The following is an 11270-nucleotide window of genomic DNA, read 5'->3' on the forward strand; positions in this document are numbered from 1 at the left end:
TTTTTTTTTTTTTGGTTTTTCGAGACAGGGTTTCTCTGTATAGCTCTGGCTGTCCTGGAACTCACTCTGTAGACCAGGCAGGCCTCGAACTCAGAAATCCACCTGCCTCTGCCTCCTGAGTGCTGGGATTAAAGGCGTGTACCACCACGCCCCGCTTTTTTTTTTTTTTTCAGCATCCTTTTTTGATAGTTTGACAAGACCCTGGCATCTCCTGGAGACAGCCTCTGGGGATGAGCTCAGGGCCTGGCTCATGAAGAGGATTATACAGGGGTCCTACATACCTCCCGGTCAGGGATCACAGAACTCTGGCGACTGACCACAGCCCCAATCTGGCTGCTCTTGGGGCGGGAATGGAAGTAGTTCTCGGCCTCCTTCTCTGGGAGTTTCTTCACAGGGCCTTCCACGCGCACCTGTTGGTGGATGAACCTGGCTAGGTGATGCTTGACACCACTAACCCTTTCTGCTAGCACAGGCCCAGTTTTTCTCTGTTCCATCAGCTGCCCCAACACTCCCAGGCCCATCTAGACTGAGAGCTGGGTGAAAGGCAGAGTGGCCAGGCCCAGGCAGAACATGATTCCTACATTCATTTATAAATTTACCCCTGCCCACCCAGCCCACCAGAAGTGGTGGTGGGGACGACCACTCACCTGACGGTTCAGGGGCTCCCAGTAGAAGACAAGAGAGGCAAAGGGGTTAGAATCCTGGAAAGAAGAGAAAAGTCATAGGTACTATCGGAACAGGAAATCGGTACCTCCTGCATGTAGGAGGAAGGCAGAAGATGGAGTAGGATACCATCAACAGATGCATTCACTGTTACGTCTCATTTAAACCCTCAAAGGTGAGCCTCCAGTGGCATAGCTGAAGACAGGCCCTCAGGGGCCGAGTAACAGTACTGAATTTTACAAAGCCAGTGGTAGAGCTGGGTGTGAGCCAGGTTAACTCCAGTGTGAGGCTCGGCCTTTCCAATCACCAACATTGTAGTTTTGAATATTTCTGTTCTTGTTTTTGACACAGGGTCCCATTCTGGGCTAACCTGTGCTAATTTGTGCTAATCCTCCTGCCTCAGCCTCCTGAATACTGGAGAGGTGTGAACTACCACACCCAGCTCACTCATGGAGTTTTGACAGTCAATGTGACATGCACTCCGACTGGCTTAACAAATGCATATGAAATGCCAACTCCTGTGTACCTTAGAACTGGTGCTGGGAACAAAACAGATGAAATAAAAGTGGCAACCTTTGCTCCACAGAGCTTACAATGTAGCAGGGGAGACAAGTGTCAATCATGTGATCATATAAACAAATGCATGGCCAGAAGCAAAAAAAAATTACATATATACATATATATGTGTATATGTATGGGACCAGGTGGATGAGACCAGAAGGAACGGGTGCTGCCGGGGTAGCAGATGTGGAGGTGGGTGTGGCTTATTCATTCACAGTGCCCGTGCCTGGAAGCAGGAGGGAGCCCGTGCAGGGATGGTGTAAGCCAGGGCTGAGGCTAGCCCTGTTCGTCCTGGAAGGATTCACCCTGACCCTCACCAGCTCTTTTCCCTTCCGGCTCTCGTAGTTAGTGAAGAAGCGGAAGCCGTCTTTGCCAAAGCCCTTCAGCAGCAGCATCCGGGCAGAGGGTTTTCCGTCTCTAGGGGGCACACAGCAGAGCACCAGGTCAGAAGCCAACCCACTGTTCTCACCCGGAGCAGCCCCTCTAGCCATGCCCAGCCACGCCCCAGCCATGCCCAGCCACGCCCCAGCCACGCCCCCCGTATCGAGGCAAATGTCAAAGGTGTAAATCACGTAGACAAATGCATAGACATAAACTGAAAAGGAAAGACGGCAGAGAGTCAAGCTGTGAGCTCCGATGCCATCAAACAGTGCCTTTGGGAACCTGTCCAGGAGGTATAAGTGTGACTCCACTGTCTGGGGGCTCTTTGTGGCTCGATCAGTACCCCCCTTAAGGGATATATGGCACACTGCCCTAACCACTGTGTGACTGTTTTTGGAAGATAAGAGGTTTTAGGAAGGCAATTAAGATTAAATGTAGTCCATGGGGTAGGACTCTCTCTAATCCAGTAAGACTGGTGTCTTTGTAAGAAGAGAGAGAGAGAGTGGGGGCTCTCTCAAAGGTCACATGAAGACACAGTAAGGGGGTGACTATCTTCAGAGGCATCACCAGACACTGCCCCTGACAACCACTTGCTCTCAGACTTCTAGCCTCCAGAAGTGTAAACAGTAAACCCCTGTTGCCCATAGTACTTTGCTCCGACATTGATGCAAACCGTGCAGTGCTGGGAGAGACTGGACCACCAACACACTGAACTAATGCATCATGCAGAGAAGCAATGGTGGACGGCCCTCTGCGCAGAGCTCTGAGTAACACTGAGGGTGTCAAAGCCCCATCTTGTGCTTTGTGCTTTAGTGAGAAGGGACGAGAGGAGCTGAATAAGGAGGCTGACCTTAGAGATTTCTCACAGGGTATGGCTGCTTGGTAATTCCTATGCTGGGTTTCAAGAGAGGGAATTAGGGGGCTGGAGAGATGGCTCAGCGGTTAAGAGTGAAATCCCAGCAACCACATGGTGGCTCACAACCATCCATAATGAGATCTGATGCCCTCTTCTGGGGTGTCTGAAGACAGCTACAGTGTACTTACATTTAATAAATAAATAAATCTTTAAAAAGAGGGGGGGGGAATAGGGCCTCAGGGGCAGTCCCAGCAGATGTAGCTCCAAAAGGGAAGACAGGGCTTGAGCAGATAGGAGCCTGAGGGAGGCCAAGGGCCATGAGGGGTGAGCAGATAGGAGCCTGAGGGAGACCAAGGGCCGTGAGGGATATACATTAGGGATGGAGAACTGCATAGGAACTGCATTTTATCACTAGAGAGTATTCAGTGATCTGGCTTTGGTTTACCAGTTAAGGACTGGTTTACTGGGGCTCAGAGAAGGCTGGCTTTAATAGTGGAACTGAAGATATAATAATGTTGAGAGCACCTAATTTAGGTCTTCCTAATCTCCATCTGGAACCACCCACACAGAGGCCCCAGGCTGTGTGTACCTGGTGCAGGTAGCCAGACACATAGCATTGGCTTCTCCTATGTCCGGACACTGAACAGCCTCGTCGAACCAGGAAGCAAACTGCTTCATGGGATCCAGAGAGGTCAGATGAGCCTCCTCGAATGCCTAGAATGAACAATGTTTACTCTGTGCCTGGCAATGGGCTGAGATGCTTTTCAAATGTAAATGCATTTAGCCATCATAATGATGACCATGAGAGAAAGAAAAAAACACCAACCAAACAAAACACTACCCAGGAAGTAGGTTCTATGTCCATTTACAGATGATGAAACAGGCATAAAATGGCCCAATAAGTCCCTGAGTCTCCTAAGGAGGAAGCGATGAACCAGGGCTGGAGCGTGCTGAAGTTCCTGTGGGTCACCTCATTCTTTTTCATGAAGTAGTTCTAAGGTTTTACAAGAGCCTACATCTCAAGTCAAGCACTCCTGCGGATGTTCACACATAAGCACACTTGGCCACTGTAGCTCTGGATCCCAATCCCAAAACTGATCTCTTGGTCCCTGACCTGAGAGGGGAGAAGATCATGATGAGGGAGGTTAAAACGAAGAGCTTCCAGGTTAGCCTCGAACTCACTGTGTAGCCGGACCCTGAACTCTGGATCCACCGTGCCTAGTTCATTTGGTGCCAAAGGTGGAACCCAGAACCTTCATATACACCAGGCAAGACTCCACCAAACTCGGCTCCAAGCCCAGCTTCCGTTCCTTTATAATTTTATATCACGTTTATGACTGTTTTAAGCATTTTACAAATGCCTAAATATAGACTGGTAAAGACCTACCATGAAACCTGACAACCTGAGTTCATTCCTGGTGACCTACGACATGGTGGGAAAAAAAAAAAACCTCCTGAAAGTTGTCGCCTGTCATACATGTATAAACACATGCACACTCTAAATGTATAAAAATGTAAAAAATGAGAAAACCCCCAAACCCACAGCATCCTTGTGAAGTAGGTATCACCACTTTACAGGTGAATAAACTGAGGCCCAAAGAGCATAAATTGCCCATGGCGAGACAGTCAGAAAAGGGCTGGGTACCAACACAGGTGGGTTCTGAAGTCAAGGGGTCTATGAGTACACGTTAATCCACGGTTCCCCTGAGGCCCTCCCCAGTGGTTGTCTCTGAAACCCACTTCTCCCATCAGGGTGACCCCTAAATCCTGTTGCCTTGTAAGTGGCCCCTGAAAGCACAAGGCGCTCCTCCAACCCTTTGCTAATTTAGGGACACCCCCTTTCCGTTGTCCGGCGGCAGCGGCAGCACCTCTCGGTCCCCGCGGTAACTCTTGCGCATTGGTCCCAGGTCCATGACTGCACCCCGACAGCACAGGTGACGGAGGTAGCCCGTCCACTTCGCAGGTCTCCTGAACGTCACAGTGACGCTCAGCAGTCCGTACGTCATGTAAGCAGTCGGCCACGTGACCCAGCGTCGCCTGGCCCTGGGTTCGGAACCAATTGCTCAGCCTGTGTGTCTAGCCTGGGAAGGAAGAATTTACTAGAGCCCCAGACAAGCTAGTAAGTCCTAAGTTCTCGGAACCAAGGTGCCTAGGATCAACCAATAGCTGTCCAGGACCAGAGCAGGGATCCAGACGCGGAGAGCTTATTGGTTTTAGTTTCCTGAAGCGAGACCAATTAGAGCGGCAATGAAGGAACCCAGCAGCCAATGGGCAGCGCCCCCAGGGGCGGGAGCAGAGAGACAAGGAAATGCTGTCACCGCCGTTTAAGAAGCACGTGGAGGTTTGTTAAAGGTATAGGGACAGCAGCCAAGGCGAGGGCGGGGCGAAGTCTCGGGCTCGAGAGGAGAGGTCCGCGTTAAGTGGCCGGCCAGTGGCGGGCTACTGAAGAAGAACGTCGGGCAGGGATCCCCTCCTGCCGCAGCGGAGGTTGGAAGACTGGGCAAGAAAACATGGTTTGGGGGCCGGACTCGGAAGCAAAGGTGATAGGGACACAGGGAGAGGCTGAGGGAGAAGATTGTGGCTTGAGAGTAAGGAGAGACTGAAACTGCCTTGTAAACCGCAGGGCAGGTGCTGAGGGTCGTGGTGGTGGGCTCATACTCTGGGGATTGGGGAAGCACTCGGGTCAGAAAGGAGACTTTGAGGTGAGAAGGGAGTCAGCTGAATAGAAAGAAGACAGAAATCGGAATCAGGCTACCCCAGAACAGAATGGTCTTCCCTTCTAACTTGTAACCCTTTCCTAAGGCTTGGGCTGGGCTCAGAGCATCCTATACCCAATGCAGTGGAGTTAATACTAGCCACTGCTCTAACAGATGGAGGGGCTGTCCCTTTCCTAAACCTCTTTCAACTTGGTTATTTCCTCCTTTTCCTATTTCTTCTTGTTGTTGTTGTTGCTGTTTTTATTTCTTTGTTGTTCCTTTCTAGGTAGAGGGAGGCATAGTTTTTGGCAATAGCCAGCCAAGGATACAGGGAACAGGTGCAGCGCCTGCACGCTGACTTCACGTGGTGGATGCCTGGCTGAGAGAGAAGTAGGAAACCCTAACAACGCTTCTTCCAGCTTTGATCTGCCTGGGGGAGCCCGTGGTGGAAGATGACTCTGTAGCCCTGGTGTCTCCCAGCATCCGGAGTGGGAGCCCCAAGAGCCATGTAGACAGGCACCCAGCACTGTGCCAGGTAAGAGACCTTCTTGGCCTGCCTCGGTGTCTGCAGCGGGAACTCATTATCCTGTGTTTACAGCTTGAGCCAGCGCAGTCTGCTCCACAGAAGCAAGAGGAAGCTTGCTGGGAAAAGTGCTGTATGCCTGCCGGTTGTCTCAGCACTAAGGCCAGCCTTGGCTACATAGTAAATGTGAGGCTAGCCTAGAATTTTCGGTGCATTGTCGTTTTCTCCCATGAGCAGGATGGGGGAGTTGTCTGGCTCTTGCAGTGGACTGTAGTAGTTAGTCATCAGCATCCTTTTTAAGGTCCACTCTCTTTTATATTCCCCGGGCTGCTTTTAGTTTGGAGCTAGAGCTTCCTAAGTACTGAGACTTCCAAGACAAGAGCATGAGCTGGGTGTGGCGCCACACAGCTGGAACTCCAGCCCTTGAGAGGCAGAGGGAAAGGATCATGGGATTAATATCAGCTGCACAGCCTTAAAAAGGAAAAACCAAAAAACCAAACAAAACAAAACAAAACAAAAAACAAAGCCACACAACAACCATGAGATGTGTATTTATATAGCCTATCCATTCAATAAACATTTACCAGGGACTGCCTTTAGGTTAGGTATTGAGCCAGGTCTTACAGTACCAAAGTGAAGGCCATGGCATGGTTCCTGGCCACACTGGCAGGTCTGTGAGCCAGAGAGAGTCGCAGGTGGTTAGCATGGTCCTGATAGGCAAAGGAAAACTGAACCGAAGGGGCCCAATCAGTGCAGAAAGGCGTCCTTGTGGGAGCTGACTGGAGATGGTCGGTCTTAAACATTTATTTATCTCATATAAATGAGTACACTATAGCTGTCTTCAGACACACCAGAACAGGGTATTGGATCCCTGTTACAGATGGTTGTGAGCCAGCAGGTGGTTGCTGGGAATTGAACTCAGGACCTCTGGAAGAGCAGTCAGTGCTCTTAACCCCTGAGCCATTTCTCCAACCCTTGAAGATTGTCTTAAAGGGTATTTGCCAGATGGGCAGTGGAACAGGTGTTTAGGAAGAGGGAAGGTGGCCAGTAAGAGCTGATGCATCTGGGCCCTTGGAGCAGTAAGACGCTGCTGAAGCCAAGTAGTGATGAGATGGTCAAACAGTAACCTGATGCACCTTGCTGAAGACAAGCCCCACCCCTGAAGGTAGTGAGGGCCCATCTTTTAGACACAGTGTTTCCAATTCTTTATATTGTGACATTGTGTAGCTACAAATCTACATTCATGGTGGGTGTTTCTGTTTGTTTAAGACCTTGGTGTGTGTGGGGGGGCAGGTGTGGTGGAATGTGTCTGCTAGCCAGCTACCTAAGAGGCTGAGGCAGGAGGATTATGAGTTTGAGGCCAGCCTGGGCAGCTGAGCAAGAATTTATCTCCAAAGAAAGGCTTTATTAAGGGCTGGGAGGGGGGAGGGGCAGGGGGGTGGCCCAGTGGCAGAGCGCTGGCATCCGGTGCACCAGGCACTGGACTCCAGCCGCAGCTCCATAGAAACTAAGCCAAACCAGATGGGGAAGGAAAAAGAGCCGGAGTCCAACTGCCGCTCTCTTCCCGGGCAACAGTCTAGGGAAGTTTGTTGTTGACTCCTCTGTATTTTCCTTTTGTCTGGAAGTTAACAAGTAGGCTTGTGTTTTGCTTTTCTGCTAAGTGGGATTTGGTGGCTAAACCACGAACTGGCTCTGCATTTTCTTCCTGGGGCTGCGTTTGCCATCCTCCGACTTTGTAGTAGGGTTCTTTTCTGGAGACAGGCCCAACTCAGTAAGCAGTGTCTTGCAAAATGGCATTTCACAGAGCTACACCGCTTTCTCAGGATGAAACAGAGAAGTTCAGGGTTCAGGGGCTATGTCTTTGTCTTGATTGTTTGCTTCTAAAGTTTTCTTTTATTTTATTTTTTGTTTCTTTTTTCTTTTTCTTTTTTCTTTTTTTCTTTTTTCTTTTTATACAGGACCATTTATTTCCATGTAGCTCTGCCTTTTCTGGAACTTGCTGTGTAGACCAAGTTGACCATAAACTCACAGACATCCCCCTGCCTCTGCCTCCTTAGTACTGAGATTACAGTCATGCACCACCATGCCGGGCACACACATCTATCTATCTATCTATTTTTGGCTTTTTGAGACAGGGATGCTCTGTCTCAAAACAGCCTTGGCTGTCCTAGAACTCACAGAGATCCACTTGCCTCTGCCTCCAGACTCTGGTGACCGAGTGGATGACAAGGAAGGGAGGGTGAGGCTAGTGGCCAGAAGCTGCTGGGGATAGCTATAGTGTTGTCCAAGTGGAAGCTGGGGGGCGGGGGTGTGGCTAATGCATAAGTATTGAGAGGGGCTGTAGGGAGGGAGCAGCTCACCGGGACTGACTTTAGGCAGTATGGCTGCTGCCACTTACCAGTTGAAGACGTTTTGGGAAAAGATGAATTCATTAACTGTTGAAGTTTTATGTCACACCCATGTTTGGTTGGGCTGGAAAGTGGAAGTTGGAATCTGAGGGAAAGCCTTTGGCTGGTGATACCAGTTCGTGTCATGGGCCTCAAAAATGGCGCTTGAAGCCATGGATGTTGAGGTTATATGAGAGGAGTGGCTTGGAATTAGGGAGGGAGGATGTTGAGGAGGCCAAGGTGGTAATGATACTGGTGTGATACATCCTCCTGCTTTCCAGGAGGGTGTAGGAGGAGGCTGTGTATCTGAGCAATGACATAGACTGGGACTCTAAAGATTCAGGATGCCTTGGCCTTAGTGAATTCAGCTTAGAGAGACAAGTCCCATGATAGGATGAAGGTTGACTTTCTGCTGGCAGGTGGCAGCTCCCCTCTCCCGGCCCCGTAGCTTATCAGGGGCCCTAGTTTCAGGCCTTGCTAGGGTGGGACTTGGGAAGGCCAGACCTTATCAGTGTCCTCCCTTGTGGGGCTTTGTGGTTAAGCCCTTCCTGATAGACCTAGATAGCTTCCCAGACTTGGTCTGTGGTGTCCATTCAATGTGGCTGGTATTATCCATGAGCCTGGGAACTTCTCTGAGGTGGGCTGAGGAGATGACGCTCGTCTTACTTTCTGTGGCTCAGTCTAAAAATCCTAGCCAGCAAGCATGCTCAGGAAGGGCTCATCTGTAATGACTAAGGTCATGTCCGGGTTCAGTGAGAGACGCCGTCTGTCCGTCTCAAGGGAATAAGGTGGAGAGCAATAGAAGCGGAACCTGACGTCCTCTGACCTCTGAGTGCAACTGCCACCGTCCTGTGACTGCTACAGTTCCTTTAATGATGTCACCTTGACCCCCAAAGATTTCAGGCAAGGGTTAGAGGGATAGCTAGGTAGCCGAAGACACCTACCTCTAAGCCTAACAAACTGAGTTCAGTCCCCAGGACCCATGTGATAGAAGAACAGACTAATGCCTATGTCCTCTAGCTTCCATACACCCTGGGGCATGTGGACACACACACACACACACACACACACACACACACACACTTTGGTCACCTCACAAATAGTCTCAGACCTGAGGTGGAATCTCATTCTCGTTGAGATCGCCACAATCTCTATTCCATTGACCAAGAATTTTGCAAGTAGTTGGCTTCATGCAAAGTAAACAGGGGTGTGGGGGTGGGAGTGGGGTGGATAAAGGCAGGTGGTGGCTAGCGAGTTCTGCCTGAGCCAGAGCCTTTGCCTTAGGCTTTTAGACTCTGCAGGGCCTAGTTAACTAGTTGATGTTACTCAGCTCTCCTCCATAGGCCGTTGCTGGGTGGTCTACTCTAATTGTGAAGTTGGTGGGGGTGATTTGTGGGGGCAGGGGTGGAGGCAGGTTGAAACGCAGTCTTGCTCTGTAGCCTTGCTGACCTAGAACTCACAGTATAGACACAGCTAGTCTCGAACTCGTGGCAGTCTCCTGACTCAGCCTCCCAAATGTGAGAACACAGGCATGACCGTCACATGTGGCTAGTGGTAATGTTGGTTTTGTGTAGGTACTTGAGTTTGGCTTTATGTTAGGCTCTGAGGTTAGGGCTTGATAAGTTGTCAAGATTAACCTGAGCTCGTTTTGTAGCCTAGGCTGGCCTTAAGCCTTCAATCTTCCTGATCCCCAGCCTCCCCAGTAGCTGGGATTATAGACCTGCATCCCAGGCCTGGACTCTCTTCACAGGAATAGAACAGTAACTCAGACAGTCTGTTCCATTAACTAGAGAAACCTGACTGCCATAGGACAGGTGCCCTTAGGGCAAAGGCCTAACCACCAAAGGTTCCAAGTTAGGAAGTGCATATTTATTTGAAAGGAGAAGCTTGAATTGACTATGTTGCTTGGGAAGGGTTTCCCCAGACCACCAGGATACACGGAGGCCAACGGCAGCTGTGGCAGAAGAGGGCAAGACCGTACCTGGAACATAGTTAGCAGCACTGTTGTGTGGCTTCGCAGGCATGCAAAATGCAGGAGTTACAAGGTCAAGGAGACTTGCACCAGTGTTCCCGAAAGCTCCTCAGGCCAGGTACTGTGTGGTAGAACTGGATCCCTACAAGGAGGCTCTGAGAGGCCACTGTGTGAAGCTGTGGAGGCGAGGCCTAAGTTACAGTGGAGACCCTGGGGTGATGGAGATCCTAGGGTCATGTGACACTGAATGAGGAAAGCTGCAGGCATGAAGTGGAGTGGGCCCAAAAGAGAGGCTATGTGTTCTTTAGGCAGCAGAGCTGATGTCACCAAGAGTCCCAGGTGCTGGATATGGTGCTGCGGGGTTTCTTTCTTTCTTTTTTTCTCTTCCCCCTTTTCCTCTTTTCTTCTTCCTTGTCCTCAGCCTCCTTCTTTTCTTATTCTTCTCTCCCCACCGACCCCCAAGACAGTGTATCTCTGTGTAGCCCTGGCTGTCCTAGAACTCACTCTGTAGACTAGGCTGGCCTTGAACTCAAGAGATCCACCTGTCTCTGCCTCCCAAGTGCTGAAACTAAAGGTGTGCGCCACCACGGCTGCAGGGTAAGCTTCAGGTTTTCTGTGCTGGATGTTCCTCTTGCTTTGGCTTGATCGTTCCCGGTGCTCCCTTCATGCCTCCCTTTTGGAATGAGAGAGTTCTACCTTGTATGTCGGAAATACATGGCTCATTTCTTGTCTGTCTCATAACTTCCTGAGTTTCAATGGAGGTGACATAGACTTTTGATGTTAGAACTGTTAAGACTTTGGAGACTTTTAGAGATGGCTTAGATGCGTTTTATATTATCAGAGCCAGAGGTAGGCTGTTCTAAAGGGATGTGTTTGTGTATCAAGTTGATAAGAGGTGATGATTAATCTTTGCTAACTTGGGTAAATTTAGGATCAGGCAGGGTTCCTGTAGAGATAATAAATGAAGACCATCCTGGAACATGGTCCATAACTGACCAGCCGAGCACTGGTGTTTATCTCTTTCTGCTTTCTAACTATAAACTCAATGTGACCAGTGCCCCACACACCCATCCCCATGGCTCCCGACCATGAGAACTCTAGTCCCTCAAACCCTGAGCCAGTAAATCCTTCCTTAAGCTCGGGTCATTTGTTGCAGCGACAACAGTAAAGGCACTAAAAAGTTCATTGTAAAGATAGACAGGCTAGTTTGCTAATAAAAAAAAAAAAAAAA

General features: G+C 49.8%; 1 protein-coding gene and 1 long non-coding RNA gene across 4 annotated transcripts in view; one reads left to right on the top strand and one right to left on the bottom strand.

Annotated features, from left to right (window-relative positions):
• The window catches only part of Pnpo (pyridoxamine 5'-phosphate oxidase), a 6337-nt gene extending 1719 nt beyond the window's left edge, over window positions 1–4618 (bottom strand). Inside the window, exons 1-6 of one of the 2 annotated variants that reach the window (XM_029484176.1) lie at window positions 4330–4600; window positions 3849–3884; window positions 3051–3175; window positions 1542–1641; window positions 648–701; window positions 282–410 (exon numbers count right to left, since the gene is read on the bottom strand). In XM_029484176.1, coding sequence (XP_029340036.1) covers window positions 282–410; window positions 648–701; window positions 1542–1641; window positions 3051–3175; window positions 3849–3884; window positions 4330–4467 — 582 coding nt within the window. In that variant the 5' untranslated portion in view covers window positions 4468–4600. Of the gene's footprint in view, window positions 1–281; window positions 411–647; window positions 702–1541; window positions 1642–3050; window positions 3176–3848; window positions 3885–4329 lie in introns of both variants that reach the window. The other variant, XM_021176780.2, reaches the window with a different exon arrangement.
• Window positions 4619–4844: 226 nt separating this feature from the next.
• The window catches only part of LOC115032419, a 15842-nt gene continuing 9416 nt past the window's right edge, over window positions 4845–11270 (top strand). Inside the window, exons 1-2 of one of the 2 annotated variants that reach the window (XR_003838097.1) lie at window positions 4845–4948; window positions 5444–5692. This is a non-coding gene — a long non-coding RNA (uncharacterized LOC115032419). Of the gene's footprint in view, window positions 5693–11270 lie in introns of both variants that reach the window. The other variant, XR_003838096.1, reaches the window with a different exon arrangement.

Source organism: Mus caroli, chromosome 11 (genome assembly GCF_900094665.2).
Source record: "Mus caroli chromosome 11, CAROLI_EIJ_v1.1, whole genome shotgun sequence".
Lineage (NCBI taxonomy): Eukaryota > Metazoa > Chordata > Mammalia > Rodentia > Muridae > Mus > Mus caroli.